General features: G+C 40.7%; 1 protein-coding gene across 3 annotated transcripts in view; it reads right to left on the bottom strand.

Moving 5' to 3' along the window:
- adcy7 (adenylate cyclase 7) overlaps positions 1 to 26,205 on the bottom strand; it is a 211,624-nt gene that overhangs the window by 102,660 nt on the left and 82,759 nt on the right. For all 3 annotated transcript variants that reach the window (XM_061876926.1, XM_061876945.1, XM_061876935.1), the window contains exon 2: positions 1,917 to 2,390. In XM_061876926.1, coding sequence (XP_061732910.1) covers positions 1,917 to 2,081 — 165 coding nt within the window. In that variant the 5' untranslated portion in view covers positions 2,082 to 2,390. The remainder of the gene's footprint in view (positions 1 to 1,916; positions 2,391 to 26,205) is intronic.

Genomic DNA, 26,205 nt, shown 5'->3' with positions numbered 1-26,205 from the left:
TCAGTTTTTCCCCCCAAAATTTAAGATCTTGATATAATTTAATGAATATTTCTGACAAAATAATCTCACCGAATAAAATTTAAATATTTTCCAATCATACTTTTTTAATAAAGATACAATTGTACTTAAATGTACGGTAAAATTAGTAAATTAAAAAAAATCAAGTAAAATATAATCTAATTGAATGAAATTTCCATCCATTTTCTACCGCTTATTCCCTTTTGGGGTCGCGGGGGGCGCTGGCGCCTATCTCAGCTACAATCGGGCGGAAGGCGGGGTACACCCTGGACAAGTCGCCACCTCATCGCAGGGCCAACACAGATAGACAGACAACATTCGCACTCACATTCAAATACTTTAAATAACATTTCTTTATTAAGATAAATGATAAAACTTATTTAAATTACATTTAAATAATTGTAATCATATTTCTTTAATAAAGATAAACGATAAATGTAAAATTGTACTTTAGTAGGTTCATTTTGAAATGGTAAACTTTGTAAAAAAAAATTAAAAAAAATACTAAAAATCTAGTTGAATTACAATTAAATAATGGTATTCATATTTCTTTAATAAAGATAGATAAATGTAAAATCAAAAAATCTAGTTGAATTACAATTAAATAATGGTATTCATATTTCTTTAATAAAGATAAACGATAAATGTAAAATTGTACTTTAGTAGGTTCATTTTAAAATGGTAAACTTTGTTAAAAAAACAAAAACAAAACTAAAATACAAAAAACTTAGTTGAATTACATGTAAATACTTTCAATCATATTTCTTTAAAATGGATGGATGGATACATGTAAAATTGTACTTGAGTAGGTTCATTTAGAAATGGTAGTAAACTTAAAAAAAAAAAAAAAAAAAAAAAAATTTGAAATACAAAAAATCTAGCTGAAATACATTTAAATAATTTCAATCATATTTCTTTAAAATGGATGGATGGATGGATGGATGAATGAATGTAAAATTGGTCTTAAGTAGGTTCATTTTAATATGGTAAACTTTGTTAAAAAATAAAAATAAAAATAAAATACAAAAAAAATCTAGTTGAATTACATTTAAATAATTTCAATCATATTTCTTTAATAAATATAAAAGAGAAATTTAAAATTGTACTTAAGTAGGTTCATGTTATAATGTATGGTAAACTTTGTAAAAAATATTAACTACATTAAAAAAATAAAAAAATCAAACATGTTTCTTTAATAAAGATAACTCATAAAAAGGTAAAGTTTTTACCTCAGTAGGTTCATATTGAAATGTATAGTAAATAAAAGTATAAACTAAAAAAATAAAATAATGAAGACTTTTATTAAATAACTAATTCTATATCAAGTATTTTAAGCTAAAACATTTGAAATTGACCTTTAAAAAATACAAATAAAAAACACAGGTCAATGCTTGGGTTAACAGAGAATGTGGACGTGTTTTTTCCACTACAATAACAAGTTTTAATCAGTTTACGCAAAAAAAAAAAATTACATTATTGAACATGTATTAAACCATTGAAATGATGTCAATAAATAAGTATCTTATGTTGGGATGATTTAATAATAATTTAATAATTAATACTCCACTTTTTTGTACTTAAAAATAAATTAGGGCTGTCAAAGATAGTGTGTCACTTCATGAGATTAATCGCAAAAAAATGTTGCACTGATTAATCGTGCACATTTATTTTGACTGGTTACCTGTGATTAATCATGACTAATCCACATTCAAAAGTGTGATTAACGGGATTTAAAAAACAATTATTTGACAGCACTATATCAAATAAGTTTGTTTTTGTTTTCCAGTCTAGTCCATTTGAATAAGCCTGGCTAATGGGAGGGATTGGGGGCTACAGGTGCCTTGCTCAGGGGCACGTGGACCAAGACAAACACGTGGACGGACATGCTGGGGACTCACCAGTCGCAGCGCGAAGAAGAGAATGAGGAGAAGTCCACATGACAACATGGACAGGCCCAGCAGCAGCACCAGCGGCTGATACTGGCTGATGCAGGAGAACTTGTGGTACAGCGCCTCATTTTTCACCTCCTGGTCGTTGAGCAAGTATTTCCCTTTCGCCGGCATGACTCATGCAAAGGAGCCTAAAAAAAGCCTAAAAAAAAAAAACAAAACGTTTTTTGTCCAGTCGTCCTAGCTCATGGCGCCCGAGTCAAAGTCCAGTTTTTCCCAGGCTGTGGCATCCCGTTTGTAGCCTCGCCCTCAAAGTCGAGTCTCCGTCCACTTCAGCGGTTCTTTTGTAGGGTCTCTCGTCTGTCCGCCGTCTTCATCCTCTGCCGGCTTCTCTCTTCAGTCGAGAAGGGTCAAAGACGCCAGAGGGGGGTGGGCCTCCATAACTGGAGGCATTCAGTCCACGTCAGGATTCAAGGATGGTACCTGGACCGAAGACAGACAAAAGAGAGGCTTGAAGTGTTTCATTTCCCAAATGCTTTTTGACGTTTGTCACGTTAGAACTCATGTTTTACCCTGAATGGACCGCGGCGTGCCTGCAGCACTCGTGCGGCCCGAGACCGCTAGACTTCTACCGCCACGCTAAACCGTAGGCAGGACACTCTCAAATGTCCAGAAAATGCCAAAAGACCAGTTAGAGCAGGGGTGTCCAAAGTAATCATTTACCGGCCCGCCACACATTCTGCAAAAATTGCAAAATTGATAGTATCCATCCATCCATCATCTTCCGCTTATCCGAGGTCGGGTCGCGGGGGCAGCAGCCTAAGCAGGGAAGCCCAGACTTCCCTCTCCCCAGCTACTTCGTCCAGCACTTCCCGGGGGATCCCGAGGCGTTCCCAGGCCAGCCGGGAGACATAGTCTTCCCAACGTGTCCTGGGTCTTCCCCGTGGCCTCCTACCAGTTGGACGTGCCCTAAACACCTCCATAGGAAGGCGTTCGGGTGGCATCCTGACCAGATGCCCGAGCCACCTCATCTTGCTCCTCTCGATGTGGAGGAGCAGCGGCTTTACTTTGAGTTCCTTCCGGATGGCAGAGCTTCTCACCCTATCTCTAAGGGAGAGACCCGCCACCCGGCGGAGGAAACTCATTTCGGCCGCTTGTACCCGTGATCTTATCCTTTCGGTCATGACCCAAAGCTCATGACCATAGGTGAGGATGGGAACGAAGATTGACCGGTAAATTGAGAGCTTTGCCTTCCGGCTCAGCTCCTTCTTCACCACAGTGGATCGATACAAAGTCCGCATTACTGAAGACGCCGCGCCGATCCGCCTGTCGATCTCACGATCCACTCTTCCCTCACTCGTGAACAAGACTCCTAGGTACTTGAACTCCTCCACTTGGGGCAGGGTCTCCTCCCCTACCCGGAGATGGCACTCCACCCTTTTCCGGGCGAAAACCATGGACTCGGCATAGCTCGGTTGGTAGAGCGGCCGTGCCAACAACTTGAGGGTTGCAGGTTCGATTCCCGTTTGTGCCATCCTAGTTACTGCCGTTGTGTCCTTGGGCAAGACACTTCACCCACCTGCTCCCAGTGCCACCCACACTGGTTTAAATGTAACTTAGATATTGGGTTTCACTATGTAAAGCGCTTTGAGTCACTTGAGAAAAGCGCTATATAAATATAATTCACAAATTCACAAATTCACTCGGACTTGGAGGTGCTGATTCTCATTCCAATTGATAGTGTTGCAAAACTAAAAATAAAATAAAAAAAAATTTAAGTGGAAAGAGGTGAAATCTAATGAGAAAAAGGGGCAATGTTGACACAAAGCTGCCATGCAGGCAGTTTTTTTTTCACTTTAGTCTATATTTTCTTTTTTTTTCAATGCACAAAAAAACAAAAAAAAAACAAAAAAATGTGTTACAACAATCTATTATTTAAAAATTATCACTTTAAAATGTTTTATGTGGAAAAAATATTGCATATGTTGTGTGGTTGCCATATAAAAACATCAACGTTTTGACAAAAGAGCATAAAACAAAACAAAATAATAATTCAAACTTAAAATCGACAGATATATCGGAAGTTGATCTTGAAATTTGAGTGTTAAAAGTAAAAAAACAACTAATAAAAACGCATCACTTTATATGTGGGGAACCTTTCGGATCTCAAATATATTTAGTAGGATTTTATTTAACTTTTCACTGTGATTACTCAAAAATAGTAAATCATTCAAATCAATGGTGTCCTGCATTATTGATCCTTGAGGGCTTTAATTGCTAAATAAAGGAACTCTCCTGAAGGAATCTATAAAGTACTATCTATCTATCTAAGTCAGTGGTTCTTAACCTGGGTTTGATCGAACCCTAGGGGTTCGGTGAGTCGGCCTCAGGGGCTCGGCGGAGCCAGTCAAGACACACCCGACTCATCCATACTTGCCAACCTTGAGACCTCCAAATTCGGGAGATGGGGGGAGTGGGGGTTGAGGTGGGCGGGGTTTGGTGGTAGCGGGGGTGTATATTGTAGATTCCTGACGAGTTAGTGCTGCAAGGGACGCTGGGTATTTGTTACGTTATGTTACGGTGCGGATGTTCTCCCCAAATGTGTCTGTCATTCTTGTTTGGTGTGGGTTCACAGTGTGGCGCATTTTTGTAACAGTGTTAAAGTTGTTTATACGGCCACCCTCAGTGTGACCTGTATGGCTGTTGACATAGTATGCTTTGCATTCACTTATGTGTGTGTGTGAATGCCACATAAATGATGTGAATGCGCCGACACGCTGTTTGTATGGAGGAAAATCGGACGTGACGACAGGTTGTAGAGGACACTAAAGGAGAATGGTTGCCCCGGGAGATTTTCGGGACGGGTACTGGAATTCGGGATTTTCTCGGAAATATCGGGAGGGTTGGCAAGTATTGACTCATCGTGTAAATAAAAACATATCGGCGTATCATGGATTGGGCAACAGCAGAAGTCACACTGATTTGCAGGTGTGTAATTTGTTGTGAGTTCATTCACGGTTCATTTTGTACACCAGGACAAAAAAAAAACATAACTTTGTCTTGAATTTGAATTTTTTATTTTTTTAATTCACAAAAGAAGGGTTCGGTGAATGTGCGTATGAAACTGGTGGGGTTCAGAACCTCCAACAAGGTTAAGAACCACTGATCTAATTAATACATATTTCAGTTTTACTATAAAAAACAAACAGAAAAGGCATAAAACCTTATTTGTTTTACTTTATATCAACCTCAAGTGGATATAGAAATTTACTGTAAGCATTAAATAAATTTAAAAAATAATAATTTGACTTATTTTTAACATTTTAGTGACTGAGACCCTCTATGATCCCCAGGAGCCCTAAGGATTAAAAAAAATATCCATATATTTTGTTATGGTTTGAAAATAAAAAATATCAAAATGGCCCCCGCATGCTTAAATTTTTCCGTGTGCGGCCCTCTGTGGAAAAATTTTGGACACCCTGTATAATTGTCATACGCCACGCTCTAGGAGCAATGTGTGTTCGATGGCCTTCAAAGACATGATAGTGCATGATATGCTGCGTGCTTCTATGCCCCCCCAACTCAACAAGATGGGATCATGTTCTGTTTGTTGGAATTTATAGAAGTATATTTGTGTCGTCTTTACAAAATAGAATTTATGTAACAGAATTTTGGCCGTTTGAATTTTGTGAAATACATTTTCAAAATCTCCTCTCTGAGCTGCTACCTTACCGTGGTAGAGGAGTTTGCGTGTCCCAATGATCCTAGGAGCTATGTTGTCTGGGGGTTTTCATGCCCCCTGGTAGGGTCTCCCAAGACAAACAGGTCCTAGGTGAGTGATCAGACAAAGAACAGCTCAAAGACTTCTATGGAATTACAACGAAATGAACCCAGATTTCCCTCGCCCGGACGTGGGTCACCGGGGCCCCGCTCTGGAGCCAGGCCCGGAGTTGGGGCACGATGGCGAGCGCCTGGTGGTCGGGCCTGTTCCCATGGGGCCCGGCCGGGCACAGCCCGAAGAGGCAACGTGGGTCATCCCTCCAATGGGCTCACCACTCATAGGAGGGGCCATAGAGGTCGGGTGCATTGTGAGCTGGGCGGCAGCCGAAGGCAGGGCACTTGGCGGTCCGATCCTCGGCTACAGAAGCTAGCTCTTGGGACGTGGAACGTCACCTCACTGGGGGGGAAGGAGCCTGAGCTAGTGCGCGAGGTAGAGAAGTTCCGGCTGGATATAGTCGGACTCACCTCGACGCACAGCAAGGGCTCTGGAACCAGTTCTCTCGAGAGGGACTGGACCCTCTTCCACTCTGGCGTTGCCGGCAGTGAGAGGCGACGGGCTGGGGTGGCAATTCTGGTTGCCCCCCGGCTCAAAGCCTGTACGTTTGAGTTCAACCCAGTGGACGAGAGGGTAGCTTCCCTTCGCCTTCGGGTGGGGGGACGGGTCCTGACTGTTGTTTGTGCTTACGCACCAAACAGCAGTTCAGAGTACCCACCCTTTTTGGGTACACTCGAGGGAGTACTGGAAAGTGCTCCTCCGGGTGATTCCCTTGTCCTACTGGGAGACTTCAACGCTCATGTTGGCAACGACAGTGAAACCTGGAGAGGCGTGATTGGGAAGAATGGTCGCCCGGATCTAAACCCGAGTGGTGTTTTGTTATTGGACTTTTGTGCTCGTCACGGATTGTCCATAACAAACACCATGTTCAAACATAAGGGTGTCCATATGTGCACTTGGCACCAGGACACCCTAGGCCGCAGTTCCATGATCGACTTTGTAGTTGTGTCATCGGATTTGCGGCCTCATGTTTTGGACACTCGGGTGAAGAGAGGGGCGGAGCTTTCTACCGATCACCACCTGGTGGTGAGTTGGCTGCGATGGTGGGGGAGGATGCCGGACAGACCTGGCAGGCCCAAGCGCATTGTGAGGGTCTGCTGGGAACGTCTGGCAGAGTCTCCTGTCAGAGAGAGTTTCAATTCACACCTCCGGGAGAACTTTGAACATGTCACGAGGGAGGTGCGGGACATTGAGTCCGAGTGGACCATGTTCCGAACCTCTATTGTCGAGGCGGCTGATTGGAGCTGTGGCCGCAAGGTTGTTGGTGCCTGTCGTGGCGGTAATCCCAGAACCCGTTGGTGGACACCAGCAGTGAGGGATGCCGTCAAGCTGAAGAAGGAGTCCTATCGGGTTCTTTTGGCTCATAGGACTCCGGAGGCAGTGGACGGGTACCGACGGGCCAAGCGGTGTGCAGCTTTAGCGGTCGCGGAGGCAAAAACTCGGACATGGGAAGAGTTCGGGGAAGCCATGGAAAACGACTTCCGGACGGCTTCGAAGCGATTCTGGACCACCATACGGCGCCTCAGGAAGGGGAAGCAGTGCACTATCAACACCGTGTATGGTGCGGATGGTGTTCTGCTGACTTCGACTGCGGATGTTGTGGATCGGTGGAGGGAATACTTCGAAGACCTCCTCAATCCCACCAACACGTCTTTCTTTGAGGAAGCGGTGCCTGGGGAATCTGTAGTGGACTCTCCTATTTCTGGGGCTGAGGTCGCTGAGGTAGTTAAAAAGCTCCTCGGCGGCAAGGCCCCGGGGGTGGATGAGATCCGCCCGGAGTTCCTTAAGGCTCTGGATGCTGTGGGGCTGTCTTGGTTGACAAGACTCTGCAGCATCGCGTGGACATCGGGGGCGGTACCTCTGGATTGGCAGACCGGGGTGGTGGTCCCTCTCTTTAAGAAGGGGGACCGGAGGGTGTGTTCCAACTATCGTGGGATCACACTCCTCAGCCTTCCCGGTAAGGTTTATTCAGGTGTACTGGAGAGGAGGCTTCGCCGGATAGTCGAACCTCGGATTCAGGAGGAACAGTGTGGTTTTCGTCCTGGTCGTGGAACTGTGGACCAGCTCTATACTCTCGGCAGGGTTCTTGAGGGTGCATGGGAGTTTGCCCAACCAGTCTACATGTGCTTTGTGGACTTGGAGAAGGCATTCGACCGTGTCCCTCGGGAAGTCCTGTGGGGAGTGCTCAGAGAGTATGGGGTATCGGAATGTCTTATTGTGGCAGTCCGCTCCCTGTATGATCAGTGTCAGAGCTTGGTCCGCATTGCTGGCAGTAAGTCGGACACGTTTCCAGTGAAGGTTGGACTCCGCCAAGGCTGTCCTTTGTCACCGATTCTGTTCATAACTTTTATGGACAGAATTTCTAGGCGCAGTCAAGGCGTTGAGGGGTTCCGGTTTGGTGGCCACGGGATTAGGTCTCTGCTTTTTGCAGATGATGTAGTCCTGATGGCTTCATCTGGCCGGGATCTTCAGCTCTCACTGGATCGGTTCGCAGCCGAGTGTGAAGCGACCGGAATGAGAATCAGCACCTCCAAGTCCGAGTCCATGGTTCTCGCCCGGAAAAGGGTGGAGTGCCATCTCCGGGTTGGGGAGGAGACCCTGCCCCAAGTGGAGGAGTTCAAGTACCTAGGAGTCTTGTTCACGAGTGGGGGAAGAGTGGATCGTGAGATCGACAGGCGGATCGGTGCGGCGTCTTCAGTAATGCGGACGTTGTATCGATCCGTTGTGGTGAAGAAGGAGCTGAGCCGGAAGGCAAAGCTCTCAATTTACCGGTCGATCTACGTTCCCATCCTCACCTATGGTCATGAGCTTTGGGTCATGACCGAAAGGATAAGATCACGTGTACAAGCGGCCGAAATGAGTTTCCTCCGCCGGGTGGCGGGGCTCTCCCTTAGAGATAGGGTGAGAAGCTCTGCCATCCGGGAGGAGCTCAACGTAAAGCCGCTGCTCCTCCACATCGAGAGGAGCCAGATGAGGTGGTTCGGGCATCTGGTCAGGATGCCACCCGAACGCCTCCCTAGGGATGTGTTTAGGGCACGTCCAGCTGGTAGGAGGCCACGGGGAAGACCCAGGACACGTTGGAAAGACTATGTCTCCCGGCTGGCCTGGGAACGCCTCGGGATCCCCCGGGAAGAGCTAGACGAAGTGGCTGGGGAGAGGAAAGTCTGGGCTTCCCTGCTTAGGCTGCTGCCCCCGCGACCCGACCTCGGATAAGCGGAAGATGATGGATGGATGGATGGATGGACATTTTCAAAATCCCTAAATGCTTAGTTGGCCACATGCGTGGACAGCACCTTTTAGCGCTTCCTTCCAAAACTGTGTACACTACTGAATTGGGGTCTTATGGCCGCTTATGTGGACACTCATACTGCCATCTGGTGGTGTCAGAAGAGTATAACATACAATGGAATTTGGAGAAAAAAAAAGTGTAAAAATAACAATTAACATGTCACTAAACATTAAGTACACGTTCGTGTACTTATGGACTAAGTACATCATATCAAAAGATGATTCTTAGTTTCTATTCTAAATAGGGACCAATAAGCGCAAATAGCAAACAGAAATTAAAAAAAAAAAATGTATGTAAAAGAGCTTGGGCTTTAAGAGGTTAAGTTGGATCCCGATGACCCGGAGGGGTCTCCGTTTTAAAAAATTTAAAATATTTGTATTTAAATATATTCATTTATTATTCAACCCTTAAATCTTTAATCAACTTCTATAAGTCTATAAGTCAGTATAATCAATATTACATGATTTTTTTGGTCTTGTTTTTTTTATGGCAAAAACCCTAAATATGCAATATTTAGGGTTTTTGCCATTTGTTTTAATTAAACAGTCGGATTCCCCTGGTCCGCAGCAGTTCTAAGTCAGCAGCGAGACTGCTAAAACATCAAAAAATTCCACTTGGAATTTTTGGATGTTTTAGCAGTATTAAATAGGGCAATAATTCATAACATCATTGATTTTTATTTAGTTATTTATTTTATTTTAATTTTATTTTTATCAATGACAGTTTTCTAAAACAACAAAAAAATACCACTGAAACTATTGGGCATCCAAAAGGGCCGCAAACATAAGTGTTAAAAATTTGTCATACCTTTTTTTTTTTTTTAACTTTCAACACTTAAGTCTCAAGGTAATCTTATAATCTATCGATTATAAGATTTTATTATTTTTTTATTTGTTTTTTGTGGGATTTTTTTATTTACAAAACTGTTGTTGCTTATAAAATATTAAATTGAAATCAGTGATATTATGAATTAATGCCCTATTTAAGTCTGCTAAAATGTCAAATTATAAATATTGCACATTTAGTGTTTTTCCACATTGAAAAACAAGAAATTCTGAAAATGTAATATTTGATGTAAAGTATAAGGGCAATAATTTATAATATCATTGATTTCAATTTATTAATACTTTATGAGCAGGGACAGTTTTTTAAATTAAAAAAATCCTACAACATTTTTTTTGACATACAATTTATGTAACTGAATTATTGGCATTTGAATTTTGTGAACTCAATTTTAAGTTTGATCCTGACCACCCAGAGGGGTCTCCATTCTAAAAATGTTAAAATATTATTTAGAAATATTAATTTATTATTCAACCCTTAAATCGCTATATAAACTTATATGTCAGTCACTACAATCAATATGTTTTATGCCTTTTTTGTCCTGTTTTTTAATGGCACAAACACTAAATATGCAATATTTATAAGTGGAATATTTGACATTTTAGCAGTCTGAAATAGAACAATAATTCATAACATCATTGATTTTGATTTTTTTTTTTGTTTATTTATTTTAGCAATGACAGTTTTCTGAAACAACAAAAAATCCCACTAAAATTATTGGGGATAAGTGTTAAAAATTTGACAGACCTTTTTTTTTTTTTACTTTCAACACTTAAATCTCAAGGTTAACTTCAGATCTCCATCCATCCATCCATCCATCCATCCATTTTCTACCGCTTGTCCCATTCGGGGTCGCGGGGGGAGCCTATCTCAGCTGCATTAGGGCGGAAGGCGCAGTAAACCCTGGACAAGTCGCGACCCCTTGTCCATTTGAGGACAGTTGAGCTAATTACTGAATGACAGAACGATTAATAACTATTTTTTACCACAAACATATTCCAAGCCTCTTCCTGCTCTGTCATTGTTAAGAATGTAATGGCACCATTCTTTAAATGTACTTATTGTCTCCTGCACAGATACATGTAGCGTAAGTGGATTTTTATTTTTTTTAATGTTTATTATTGTAGCAACATGGTTATTAAAGTTAAGAATTTTTGTGATTACTGATGATTTGTGAGAGCACCAAAGGGACTTCTGAGTGTGACAGAGCAGTGCATCTAGGACATGTCTTAAAGCACCTCTTCCTGAGCGTGTTTCAGTGTTATAACTTCACCTTTATCATCAATTTTTAGACCAAAATGCGTCCGTTCTCCCTTTTCTGTCTACACACTGTCTACTTCAGGGGTCACCAATGTGGTGCCCGCGGGCACCAGGTCGCCCGTATGGACCAGATGAGTCGCCCGCTGGCCTGTTCTAAAAATAGCTCAAATAGCAGCACTTACAAGTGAGCTGCCTCCATTTTTTACATTTTACTTATTGACTAGCAAGCTGGTCTCACTTTGCTCGACATTTTTAATTTTAACAGAGACAAAACTCAAATAGAATTTGAAAATCCAAGAAAATATTTTAAAGACGTGGTCTTCACTTGTTTAAATAAATGTATTTCTTTTTTTTTACTTTGCTTCTTATAACTTTCAGAAAGACAATTTTAGAGAAAAAAATACAACCTTAAAATGATTTTAGGATTTTTAAACACATATACCTTTTTACCTTTTAAATTACTTCCTCTTCTTTCCTGACAATTTAAATCAATGTTCAAGTTTTTTTTTTTTCATTGTAAAGAATTATAAATACATTTTAATGTAATTCTTCATTTTAGCTTCTGTTTTTTCGACGAAGAATATTTGGGAAATATTTCCTCAAACTTATTAAGATTAAATAAAAAAAAAAATATTCTGGCAAATCTAGAAAATCTGTAGAATCCAATTTAAATATTATTTCAAAGGCTTTTGAATTTCTTTTAAATTTTTTGTTCTGGAAAATCTAGAAGAAATAATGATTTGTCTTTTTTAGAAATATAGCTTGGTCCAATTTGTTATATATTCTAACAAAGTGCAGATTGTCCTCAAAATTCTAAAATTAATTTAATCAGGAAAAATTACTAATGATGTTCCATAAATTATTTTTTTACTTTTTTCAAAAAGACTCAAATTAGCTAGTTTTTCCCTTCATTTTTTGGGGGTTGAATTTTGAATTTTAAAGAGTCGAAATTGAAGATAAAATATGTTTCAAAATTTGATTTTCCTTTTTTTCATGTTTTCTCCTCTTGTAAACCGTTTAAGTGTTTTTTTCATCATTTACAAATTAGCTAGTTTTTCCCTATTTGTTTTGGCTGAATTTTGAATTTTAAAGAGTCGAAATTGAAGATAAACTATGTTTCAAAATTTGATTTTCATTTTTTTTGTGTTTTCTACTCTTGTAAACCGTTCAATTAAGTGTTTTTTTCATCATTTATTCGCTACAAAAAACCTTGACGGAGAGAAATACCCCCTTTTTTTTTATACATATAGATTTATTTATTAAAGGTATTCTGGACATTTATTTAAGTGTGTATCAAACTGGTAGCCCTTCGCATTAATCAGTACCCAAAAGTAGCTCTTGGTTTCAAAAAGGTTGGTGACCCCTGGTCTACTTGAAAGTAATCCGTGATTGTGCGCTGCCGAACATGCTCCTCTGCTCTTAAAACCAACAATTTCATGACGTACCGACGACGGAGGGACCGATACTTTCTAGAGGTGGTTTAGTACCGAATATGATTAATTAGTATCGCAGTACTCTACCAATACCGGTATACCGTACAACCCCTAGTCTCGAATAATGATTGTGAACGACAGACAAAATTCCAAAGAAGTGCAGCTCCCCTTTAGAGAAAAAGCCCTGTTATAGTGTCAAAATTGCAGCTTTTTCTCATTACATTTCACCTGTATGATATTTTCTTTGACTTTTTCATTTAAGAAAAATAATTATATATATATAAAAATAGTATTTTTACAATGTGCCTTTTAAAAAATGTTTTCGCACTTTGGACCCTCCTGAACTACAGCATGCAGTTGAGAAAGGTGTGTGCTGTCATGTTTATTAACCTTCCAAGTAGGGGCTACATTCCCGTCATCCCAATCAGCACATCAAAGTCATTAAGGGAACACAATCGGAGTGAAGTAGTTCAAGCATCTCCGCTTTCTGATTGCCAGCCGCGCTGTGATGTAGCGTGAGGTCACATGGTCACTCAGAATGCAATGTGCGTCGTTATTAATAACAATAGCCGTCCCCACACTCCTGTCAGATGCCACTATTTATTACCACGTGGGACATTTTTGTCTTTGTTCGGTCAGCCGGCGCGGAATCAGAGTCGGGTTGTGCATTCCACAACATCGTATTGTTTGTGTCACTCTGGTCATCGACCATTATTTGTTATCCACGCTGCAAAAAAACTGAACGGAAACAGAGGTTGTACTACTTTTTAACACCAAGTACAAAACCCAAAAACCAGTGAAGTTGGCACGTTGTGTAAATGGTAAATAAAAACAGAATAAAATGATTTGCAAATCCTTTTCAACTTAAATTAAATGGACTGCAAAGACAAGATACTTGACATTCAAACTGGAAAACTTTGTTATTTTTTGCAAATGTTAGCTCATTTAGAATTTGATGCCTGCAACATGTTTCAAAAATGCTGGCACAAATGGCAAAAAAGACTGAGAAAGTTGAGGAATGGTCATCAAACACTTATTTGGAACATCCCACAGGTGAGCAGGCTAATTGGGAACAGATTGGTGCCATGATTGGGTATAAAAGCAGCTTACATGAAATGCTCAGTCATTAACAACCAAGGATGGGGCGAGGTTCACCACTTTGTCAACAAATGCGTGAGCAAATTGTCCAACAGTTTAAGAACAACATTTCTCAACCAGCTATTGTAGGGAATTTAGGGATTTCACCATCTACAATCTGTAATATGTGTTTAAAGAGCATTCCTCAACTTTCTCAGTCTTTTTTGCCACTTGTGCAAGCTTTTTGGAACATGTTGCAGGCATCAATATTTTTAAAAAATGAAGTTTCTGTCAGGACTTTGACTAGGATCTATTTTGCTTCTTCGATGCAGAGGGAATTCGGGACGAGCCAGGCGTGAATTCAGGTACACGATTAATTTATTAACACACTAAATACAAAAAGAGAAAACAAAGGGCGCATTTAGTGGCGGATAATAACCTAGACTAAACTCCAAAACAAAACAGCACAATGGCGGGACTATATACAAATAAACAAAAGATACTACTATCAAAAGGTACAAAACAAAGCAAAAACTTGCACAGAGGCATAAATACAAACAATATCTTACGTGGTGTGGTCAAAACAATCCTCAACGTGGCAAGGAAAGGTAGGTGCGTGGTCTTGAGGTAAGTAGCCTGTAGCACAAGCATGTAGCAAGTAGTACAACATAAGCAGTAAGCAAAGTTCCCAGGCCGAGGAACAGAAAACAAATGACTTAAATAGTGACTATGATGATGAGAAACAGGTGTGGGGCTGAGGGCAGAGACGTGACTTGGAGACCAGGTAGAAACTAATGAGTAACTATGGAAACCAACAAAACCAGGAAGTGCAAAAACGGGAAACAAGAGTCCCAAAACAAAACATAACATGATCAAACATAAACCCAGATTAACAGGCATGACAGTTTCTCAGTTGGAACATTAAATATCTTGTCTTTGTAGTCTATTCAGTTGAATAGAGGTTGAAAAGGATTAGCAAATCATTGTATTCTGTTTTTTGTTACCTTTTACACAACGTGCCAACTTCCCTGGTTTTGTGTTTTGTATAAAATAAACATATTTGGCTGAGCACGGAGGAACCAGGCGAGAAAACACTATCACAATCCCAACTTGCCTTTATTATCACGTTTGATTTGTTTTTTTTCCCTACTTTGTGTCCTTCTTTCAACTTTGTTCTACTGAACAAACAAAAACTACTGGTTGCGTTAAACAATGTAGCAAATCCCGTCTTAAAGGCCTACTGAAATGAGATTTTCTTATTCAAACTGGGATAGCAGGTCTATTCTATGTGTCATACTTGATCATTTCGCGATATTGCCGTATTTTTGCTGAAAACATTTAGTACAGAACATCGACGATAAAGTTTGCAACTTTTGGTCGCTAATAAAAAAGCCTTGCCTGTACCGGAGGTAGCAGACAATGTGTGCGTGACGTCACGGGTTGTAGGGCTCCTCACTTCTGAACATTGTTTTCAGTCATGGCCACCAGCAGCGAGAGCGATTCGGACCGAGAAAGCGACGATTTCACCATTAATTTGAGCAAGGATGAAAGATTCGTGGATGAGGAAGTTTAGAGTGAAGGACTAGAAAAACTAAATAAATAAAGACAGGGCAGTGGGAGCAATTCAGATTCAGGGGGCGGCATGGCGTAGTGGGTAGAGTGGCCGTGCCAGAAACCTGAGGGTTGCAGGTTCGCTTCCCACCTATTGACATCCAAATCGCTGCCGTTGTGTCCTTGGGCAGGACACTTCACCCGTGTCCCCGGTGCAGCTCACACTGGTGAATGAATGATTGGTGGTGGTCGGAGGGGCCGTAGGCGCAAATATGCAGCCACGCTTCCGTCAGTCTACCCCAGGGCAGTTGTGGCTACAGATGTAGCTTACCACCACCAGGTGTGAATGAAATGGGTTCTCACTTCTCTGTGAGCACTTTGAGTATCTAACAATAGAAAAGCGCGATATAAAACTAATCCATTATTATTATTATTGTTATTAGACACATTTACGAGGATGATTCTGGAAAATCCCTTACCTCCTTATTGTGTTACTAGTGTTGTAGTGAGATTATACTGTCGTACCTGAAAGTCGGAGGGGTGTGGTGACCGCCAGTGTCTCTGAGGGAAGCCACGCAGCTGCCTCTTTGACAGGTACACGATAAACGACGCAAGCTCCGCTCATGTCTACGGTAAGAGCAGACGTATAACCACTATTTTCTCACCGAAACCTGCCGGTTGACATGTGGTCGGGAACTATGTTCGCTTGACCGCTCTGTTCCATAGTAAAGCTTCACCTTCAGGAATGTAAACAAGGAAACACCGGCTGTGTTTGTGTGCTAAAAGCAGCTGCAATATACCGCTTCCCACCTACATCTTTCTTCTTTGATGTCTCCATTATTAATTGAACAACTTGCAAAAGATTCAGCAACACAGATGTCCAGAATACTGTGTAATTATGCGATTAAAGTAGACTACTAATAGCTGGGATCGGGCTGGAAAAAAAATGTCCGCTACAATCCGAGACGTCACGCGCACGCGACATCATACTGACGTTTTCAATAGGATACTTCGCGCAAAATTTAAAATTGCAATTTATTAAACTAAAAAGGCCGTATTGGCATGTGTTGCAATGTTAATATTTCATCATTGGTATATAAAGTATCAGACTGCGTGGTCGGTAGTAGTGGGTTTCAGTAGGCCTTTAAGAAAGTAAAAAGAGAAGCATCCATCATTGTGTCTAAAGCTCATATTTCCAGCTCAATAAAAGTGTTGTTTTAGAAGCGAGGGCAACCTACGTCCACAACCTCCAGAGAAACAACGTGGACTTTGCGCCGCTGTCAATAGAAACCTCATTTCCTCCGGCCGCTAATATGGCCGCATGTGTACGGCTTCATGTTTGTCCTTCACGTAACAACTGCAACAGATGCTACGTGCCATAAAAAGGAACACGTGATCCTTCACAAAAAACAAAAAAAAACACATTTATTCTATGGTGACGAACCACCATGAATGAGGCTCATCGCAACAAATCACGCTGGGAATTTACGTCGCCTTTTCATCGCTTCTGTCAAGCCGTGCATCAGGGAGACAATGCGAGGGGATTAAAAAGCGGCCAGCGCGGAGAATAGGTGATGGGCGAACGCGGCCTCGTCTTACCAGCAGCTGCTCTGTGAGGGACGCACGCTACGCTCAGACTGACACACCTTTTTATTGTGTATGGCTGCATAATGTCTTTATGGTCACATACTCATGCTATACAGCAGTTCAAACACCAGAAAGTGGACCCTTGGTATATAATTATACCTTATAGCAGCTATTTAACAGTATGGATATGGATGGGTCCTGGATGATGTCATTTAGGCCATGTTCCAACAGTAATATTTGTGCTGATGGCCGGTTTATGAGCACCAATTATAAGAATGAGTGTATAATGCTCCAATAACATGTTGCTGTTTGTCTATGACGATGACAATAACAAAAAAACTTTTCTGCAACTAAAAACAGGCAAAAAAAAACAGTAGGCTTCGCTACACATCTTAAAGTAAAGTAAAAAAGTAAAAAAGTAGGCTTTGCTACACATGTTGAAATAAAGTCTGCAGCCTTGCAATGTCGGCCTACTTGTATACGTCTAGGACACTCATCTAGTTAGATCCGGGTTTAGGTCAAATATGAGAAAAATCTCCCCACAAATAAAAAAAGGTAAAACAAAAGTAGGCTTCACTACACATCTTAAAGTGAAATCTGGGGCTCGACCACATCCAAGTATTCATACAACTCCAAAACATGCATCTAATTAAATTCATGTTAAAGGTCAAACAGGGAAACAAGATATTCACACAAATTAAAAAAAAGGGGGACGGAGGGGAAGGCTTTGCTACACATCTTAAAGTAGAGTCTGGGGCTCAACCATATAAATGGACGTCTATCACTCCAAAACATGAATCTGATTGAATTCAGGTTTGAGTCAAATACGGGAAAAAATGGTTTCACCCAAATAAAAAAAGGACAAAAAAGTAGGCTTTGCTACACATCTTAAAAGTAAAGTCTGGATTTCTGCCATGTCGGCCTTTTTTTTTTTTTTTTTTTTTTAGATTCTGGTTTAAATCACGTTGTATAAAAATGTTTTCCAGAAATAATCAATAAAATAAAAGAGTAACTGCGCAACATGCATCTAATTAAAATCATGGGGGTGGGGGGGGGGGGGTGATTTATGCAAATAAAAAAGGTGAGAGGGGGGAAAAAGGCTTTGCTACACATCTTAAAGTAGACTCTGGGGAATCAACCACATACATGAATCTGATTGAATTCAGGTTTGAGTCAAATAAGGGACAAAATTGTTTCACAGTGAAGTGAATTATATTTATATAGCACTTTTCTCTAGTGAATCAAAGCACTTTACATAGTGAAACCCAATATCTATGTTACATTTAAACCAGTAGGCTTTGCTACACGTCTTAAAGTAAAGTCTGGAGCGCTAGACCTCTTTTTATTACTCCAAAACATGCATCTAGTTAGATTTACGTTTAAATCACAAAGGATAAAAATGTTTTCCACAAGTTAAAAAGGCAAAAAGTAGGCTTCGCTACACATCTTGAAGTAAAATCTAAGGCTTGGCCATGTCCAAGTATTCATGAAACTCCACCACATGCATCTAATTAAATTAATGTTCCAGTCAAACAGGGAAAAAAGATATTCACACAAAAAAAGGGGAGGAGGAAAAAGGCTTTGCTACACATCTTGAAGTACAGTCTGGGGCTCAACCATGTCCATGGACTTCTATCACTCCAAAACATGAATCTGATTGAATTCAGGTTTGACTCAAACAAGGGAAAAAATTGTTTCACACACAAGAAAAAAGGGCAAAAAAGTAGGCTTTGCTATACATCCTAAAGTAAAATCTGGAGCTGTCTGCCTCTTTTTATCACTACAAAACATGCATTCAGTTAGATTCAGGTTTAAATCACAAAGGATAAAAATGTTTTCCCCAAATGAAAGCAAAAAAGTAGGCTTTGCTACACATCTTGAAAGTAAAATGTGCAAGTATTTATTATTTATTATATTATTCCAAGCTCAAGTCAATTACAAACCCCGTTTCCATTTGAGTTGGGAAATTGTGTTTGATGTAAATATAAACGGAATACAATGATTTGCAAATCCTTTTCAACACATATTCAATTGAATGCACTACAAAGACAACATATTTGATGTTCAAACTCAAACATTTTTTGTTTTTGCAAATAATAATTAACTTAGAATTTCATGGCTGCAACACGTACCAAAGTAGTTGGGAAAGGGCATGTTCACCACTGTTACATCACATTTTCTTTTAACAACACTCAATAAACGTTTGAGAACTGAGGAAACTAATTGTTGAAGCTTTGAAAATAAAAGTATTTACCATTCTAGCTTGATGTACAGCTTAAGTTATTCAACAGTCCGGGGTCTTGTTGTCGTACTTTACGCTTCATAATGCGCCACACATTTTCGATGGGAGACATGTCTGGATTGCAGGCGGGCCAGGAAAGTACCCACACTCTTTTACTACGAAGCCACGCTGTTGTAACACGTGGCTTGGCATTGTTTTGCTGAAATAAGCAGGGGCGTCCATGATAACGTTGCTTGGATGACAACATATGTTGCTCCAAAACCTGTATGGACCATTCAGCATTAATGGTGCCTTCACAGATGTGTAAGTGTATTAGTGCCTTGGGCACTAATACACCCCCATACCATCACAGATGCTGGCTTTTGAACTTTGCGCCTATAACAATCCGGATGGTTATTTTCCTCTTTGTTCCGGAGGACACCACGTCCAGTTTCCAAATATAATTTGAAATGTGGACTCGTCAGACCACAGAACACTTTTCCACTTTGCATCAGTCCATCTTAGATGAGCTCGGGCCCAGCGAAGTCGGCAGTGTTTCTGGATGTTGTTGATAAATGGCTTTCTGTTTGCATAGTAGAGCTTTACCTTGCACTTACAGATGTAGCGACCAACTGTAGTTACTGACAGTGGTTTTATGAAGTGTTCTTGAGCCCAAGTGGTGATATCCTTAACACACTAATGTCGGTTTTTGATGCAGTACCGCCTGAGGGATCAAAGGTCCGTAATATCATCGCTTACGCGCAGTGATTTCTCCAGATTCTCTGAACCTTTTGAGGATTTTACGGACCGTAGATGGTAAACTCCCTAAATTCCTTGCAATAGCTCATTGAGAAACGTTGTTCTAAAACTGTTTGACAATTTGCTTACAAATCGGTGACCTCGCCCCATCCCTGTTTGTGAATTACTTAGCATTTCATGGAAGCTGCTTTTATACCCAATCATGGCACCCACCTGTTCCCAATTAGCTTGCACACCTGTGGGATGTTCCAAATAAGTGTTTGATGAGCATTCCTCAACTTTATCGGTATTTATTGCCACTTTTCCCAACTTCTTTGTCACATGTTGCTGGCATGAAATTCTAAAGTTAATGATTTTTTGCACAAAAAAAAAAAATCAGTTTTAACATCAAATATGTTGTCTTTGTAGTATATTCAACTGAATATGGGTTGAAAATGATTTGCAAATCATTGTATTCCGTTTATATTTACATCTAACCCAATTTCCCAACTCACATGGAAACGGGGTTTGTATAACAGAAATTGAGTCTCAAACAACAGATGAATAAAATGAGGCTTCACTACAAATCTTAAAACCAACACGTCCATGTATGTGTGTACCTCCAGGTTTGAGTCCAAAAGGATAAAAAAAAGAAAAAAAAAGTAAAAAGGGGCTTTTAGTGACGCAGCTTTAAGGTTACCATGGCGAAGGAGGCAAAAAAGCTCCATCAGTCTGGAAGCGGAACAAGAGAGAGGGAAGCCAAGTGAGAATGAATGAATGAATGAATGAATGAATGAATGGTGGAGCTGCTGTGCATTGACAAAGGTTGGCCATGGAGGATGAAGATGGAGGAGCAGCCTCGTCTCTCATCCGCTGGCGTCATCGCGTCCTCAAAGCAGCTCGCCAACAAATTACCAACGTCACTCAGCAGTCGACAGTTGAAGGCTCACTAAACCTGCCGTGTACGTTCTAGGAACACAAGATTAGACCTCCTAGAACACATTCTCCGTCTATTAAATAATGGCGAGCACTCACGTCTGTGTTTACTAACATCATCAGCAGAGTTTCTTAACACCGACATATTCTCACTACTTCTATTTGTCGAGCACAAAGAGATTAACATTTTAATTAAATCAATCAATCAATCAATGTTTATTTATATAGCCCCAAATCACAAATGTCTCAAAGGACTGCACAAATCATTACGACTACAACATCCTCGGAAGAACCCACAAAAGGGCAAGGAAAACTCACACCCAGTGGGCAGGGAGAATTCACATCCAGTGGGACGCCAGTGACAATGCTGACTATGAGAAACCTTGGAGAGGACCTCAGATGTGGGCAACCCCCCCCCCCCTCTAGGGGACCGAAAGCAATGGATGTCGAGCGGGTCTAACATGATACTGTGAAAGTTCAATCCATAGTGGCTCCAACACAGCCGCGAGAGTTCAGTTCAAGCGGATCCAAGACAGCAGCGAGAGTCCCGTCCACAGGAAACCATCTCAAGCGGAGGCGGATCAGCAGCGTAGAGATGTCCCCAACCGATACAGGCGAGCGGTCCATCCTGGGTCCCGACGAGCGGTCCATCCTGGGTCTCGACTCTGGACAGCCAGTACTTCATCCATGGTCATCGGACCGGACCCCCTCCACAAGGGAGGGGGGGACATAGGAGAAAGAAAAGAAGCGGCAGATCAACTGGTCTAAAAAGGAGGTCTATTTAAAGGCTAGAGTATACAGATGAGTTTTAAGGTGAGACTTCTACTGAGGTAGCATCTCGAACTGTTACCGGGAGGGCATTCCAGAGTACTGGAGCCCGAACGGAAAACGCTCTATAGCCCCCAGACCTTTTTTGGGCACTAGGAATCACTAATAAGCCAGAGTCTTTTGAACGCGGATTTCTTGCCGGGACATATGGTACAATACAATCGGCAAGATAGACTGGAGCTAGACCGTGTAGTATTTTATACGACAACAAATGTAAGTTGTCTTGGATCGAAGATCCCATCTACTGCCCAAAACAGCAATTCATATCTGCTGAAACAGCTACAAAAGAAACATGCTTCGACGAAGCTAGTAAAGAGAGGGAGACACACTTCAACTTCACCTCCACCTAAGGATTTTAACGGAGGGACTGCTAGCCGGGACAACATTGATAGAGCCATTGCAGGGTATGTGCTAGAAGACATGCAGGCTATTTCTACAGTGGAGTCACCCGCTTTCAGGCAGCTGGACACAGTGGACAGTGAGTTCATAAAAATGGAGCGCAAGCTAAAGGAAATAATCCAAACTCTGCCTCTGCTCATCATTCAGCACTGAAGGTACACTCACTCTGTCAATTCTCTTATATACTCTTTCATTCCATACTTCTAGAGTGTTTGATTATCAGACTATAAAGTTCACAAACATAAAGAGCATGGGTGTCAAACTCTGGCCCGCCGTGTAATTTCATTTGGCCCCTGGGGCAATATCAAATTAACATTAGAGCTGGCCCGTCGGTACTATACAGCAGCGGTGCCACTGTGACACCGCATTCACCGCTAATACACATACTTGTCAAACCTCCCGATTTTCCCGGGAGAATTCCGAAGTTCAGTGCCCCTACCGAAAACCTCCCGGTGCAACCATTTCATCCGAATTCCTCCCGATTTTTCACCAGGACAACAATATTGTAGCAATTTCTACAACCTGTCGTAACGTCCGCTTTTCTTCCATACAAACAGCGTGCCGGCCAAGTCATATAATGTAAGCGACTTGTACACACACAAAAGTGAATGCAAGGCTTACTAGGTCAACAGCCACACAGGTCACACTGAGGGTGGCCGTATAAACAACTTTAACACAGTTACAAATATGCGCCACGCTGTGAACCCACACCAAACAAGAATGACAACCACATTTCAGGAGAACATTCGCACCGTAACACAAGATAAACACAACATAACCCCTTGCAGCACTAACTCTTCCGGGACGCTGAAATATACACCCAAACCCCGCCCGCCTCATTGTTTTATTTTCAAGTTCATTAGCCTGCGGAATAAGTTAATGTTGATATTTACCTCAGAAGGCCGCAAATAGAAAAGAGGCATTTTTTAATTTATTTAAATTGTATTTAATATAGCATTGATGTTTTTTCGTTTGTTTTTTGAAAGTTGATTTTGCACTATTAAGTTATATAAGCTTGTTCCATATACTGTGTTCAAGCAAATCAGTGTAGCAAACTGAGCAATTAACGTTTTATTCACGCACTTTCTCTTGCTAATTCAAGGCTTGAATGTTTGATTCATTCAATATTATCCTATTTTAAAATGTATTATTAGCCAGTGGAAAAACTTTATTTTGATATTTACCTCAGAAGGCTGCAAATAGAAAAGAGGCATTCAATTTTTATTTAAATTTTGTTTGATATGCCGTTGATATTTTGTAATTATTATTATTTGAAACTGGATTTTGAATGTCACTATAAAGTTATAAAAGCCTTGCTTGTTCAATATTCAACGCAAAAAACTTGTTTGGGTCCCTATTAAAAGGCTCATTTGTTGAATTTTGGCCCACTCTGTATTTGAGTTTGACACCGCAGATAAAGAGGAATCCTAGTGGGCCAGGCCAATACTTCTTAATCGCTAAATTAAAACTAGGGAAATGCATAGCGTGTTCTGGCCTTCAGTACAGCGTTGATCTCCTGAAGATATTATTGTATTTCACAATTCCTTGAGAGAAAAAAACGCCTGGTTAGGCTTTGTTTTTATAGCAGTATGTGTGCTGTATATAGTAACATGACATAATCATGTCATGTGTGACTTCCTTGGGTGAAGCCAGGTTTACAGCTATATTGTGACACGTTGTTTTTATGCGGTTTGTTCCGTGGCAGCTATTTCAAATAGTTGTCTCAATTTGTTTTGGCCCAAAATAAATTGGCCCTTTGAAACATATCTGTGTCTTTGTGTGTTTTATGTAGATCACATGACTTAGCAGAGTTCAGTGATGCAAATGCACGTCAAGATTATCAAAAGATTGTATTATTCCCCAGTGCAATAACAGTACTGAAATGAAGGCTAAAAGGGCATTAATGGTAGTAACTAAAGTAGTAACTAAATAGTTACGGGTTACTTTTTGGTGTAAGTAACTGAATTACTTTTGAAATAAAGTAATTAGTAACTGTAACTAGTTACTGGTTATCAGAAAACTAACCCAACACTGCTCACTCCTTATTGTTCTTTATTGGCTAGCACTTACGATACACGTAATTCCTTATTGTTCTTTTATTGTAATTTCAGTGTCATATATTTTGGCATTTCACTAATGCTAACAGTAAACATGCTATCGTTAGCATAACACTGTTACCATGGCAGCTTTTTTTTTTTTTTTTTAGCTCATTTTGCTCATATTTTTTGCTACTTGATGCTATCTACCAAGTATGCTAACTGTTAGCATTTGAGTTTGGCTTCAGCATTTACACAAAATCTCTACCAAGAAAAAAGAAAGTCAAAACTACCAAAATGGCCTACGGCATTCTTTGATTTGTCAATGTGGGCCTTTTAACGCATGCTAATGATCTTTTTTTAGATAATTTACCAGGTTTACACCTTAGTGTCATATATTTTGTTATTTCACTACTGCTAACAGTAAACATGCTATCGTTAGCATAACACCGTTAGCGTGGCAGCTTTTTTTTTTTTTTTAGCTCATTTTGCTCATATTTTTTGCTACTTAATGCTATCTGCCAAGCATGCTAACTGTTAGCATTTTGCTTTTTTTCAGCTCATTTTGCTCATATATTTTGCTACTTGATATTATCCGCCAAGCATGCTAACTGTTAGCATTTCAGTTTGGCTTCAGCGTTCACACAAAATTTCTACCAAGAAAAAAAAAAATGCCAAAACTACCAAAATGGCCCATGGCATTCTTTGATTTGTCAATGTGGGCCTTTTAAACGCATGCTAATGATCTTTTTTTAGATAATTTACCAGGTATCCACCTCAGTGTCATATATTTTGTCATTTTACTAATGCTAACAGTAAACATGCTATTGTTAGCATAATACTGTTAGCACGGCAGCTTTTTTAGTTAATTTTGCAGTTTTTTTGTTGTTGTTTTTTTTTTAATTGACGCCATCTGCCAAGCATGATAACTGTTAGCATTTAGAAAAAAAAAAAGTCAAAACTACCAAAATGGCCCACGGCAATCTTTGATTCGTCAACGTGGCCCTTTAAGCGCATGCGAATTATTTTTTTTGAGATAATTTACCAGGTATACACCTCAGTGTCATATATTGTCATTTCACTAATGCTAACAGTAAACATGCTATCATTAGCATGGCAGCTTTTTTTTCAGCTCATTTTGCTCATATTTTTTGTTACTTGATGCTATCTGCCAAGCTTGCTGATTGTTAGCATTTCAGTTTGGCTTCAGCGTTCACACTACATTTCTACCATTAAACAAAAAAAAAAAAATGTTAAAACTACCAAAATGGCCCATGGCATTTTTGGATTTTTCAATGTGGCCCTCAGTGGAAAAAGTTTTCAAAAAAAAACAACAACAATCAATCAATGTTTACTTATATAGCCCTAAATCACGAGTGTCTCAAAGGGCTGCACAAGCCACAACGACATCCTCGGCTCAGATCCCACATCAGGGCAAGGAAAAACTCAACCCAATGGGACAATGAGAAACCTTGGAGGGGACCGCAGATGTGGGGACCCCCACACCTCCTGGGCGACCAGTGCAATGGATGTCGAGTGGCTCTAGCATAACATTGTGTTTTATAGTGGATCTTAAAGATAAAAACAGCCGTGCACTCCTGTCACATAGATTATCTTTGACTCTGCTCATCTTCTGATTGCCGTGAATGACAAACAACAGCATTTAGCTTTGCGAGTGTGCAGGTGTGTTTTTCAAATCCAAACCGCATTTGAGCAGGAAATGGCCGGGACTAATCCAATCCGCGCTACAGTATACCCATGCTGGATTGGTCTCATTTGGCTGATATCTTTAAAAGCTAAATTCTCTATCGTCTGGAAATCAATGGATCCTCTCCCGAGTTTCCGTCAACGAAACAAGCGGGTTTGATGTGAAGGGCGAGCATCGGCGCTGCGCTCTCCGCTTCCACTTCCTTTATTTGTCATTCCGCGCAATGGCAGCAGCATTTGAAATCAACACTGATACAGCATCCTGTTAATGTCGTTATCTTTGAGCCGCTTCTTCACGTCGACGAGGCTAATTCGATATCGGGACACAGGAGGATGGCAAGAACCAGAGCACTAATCCAATCCCGCCTGCTCTTACATTAGTCATTGCTATGGAAATGCACCGTACAGGGAGCCTGAAATCTAAACCACATGGGCAAAACTTCCGGTTTTCACCAGTCCCCCATCACTTTGAATGTTCTGAGCTCCTATTTTCATGCCAGTGTCATATTAAGCGGAAAAAAGTTTCACTGTGGAGATGAGCGGGGATGTACTGTATAG

This window comes from Nerophis ophidion, linkage group LG02 (genome assembly GCF_033978795.1).
Source record: "Nerophis ophidion isolate RoL-2023_Sa linkage group LG02, RoL_Noph_v1.0, whole genome shotgun sequence".
Lineage (NCBI taxonomy): Eukaryota > Metazoa > Chordata > Actinopteri > Syngnathiformes > Syngnathidae > Nerophis > Nerophis ophidion.
Note: the sequence above shows the minus strand (reverse complement) of the source record. Positions and strands in the feature narration are given on the sequence as shown.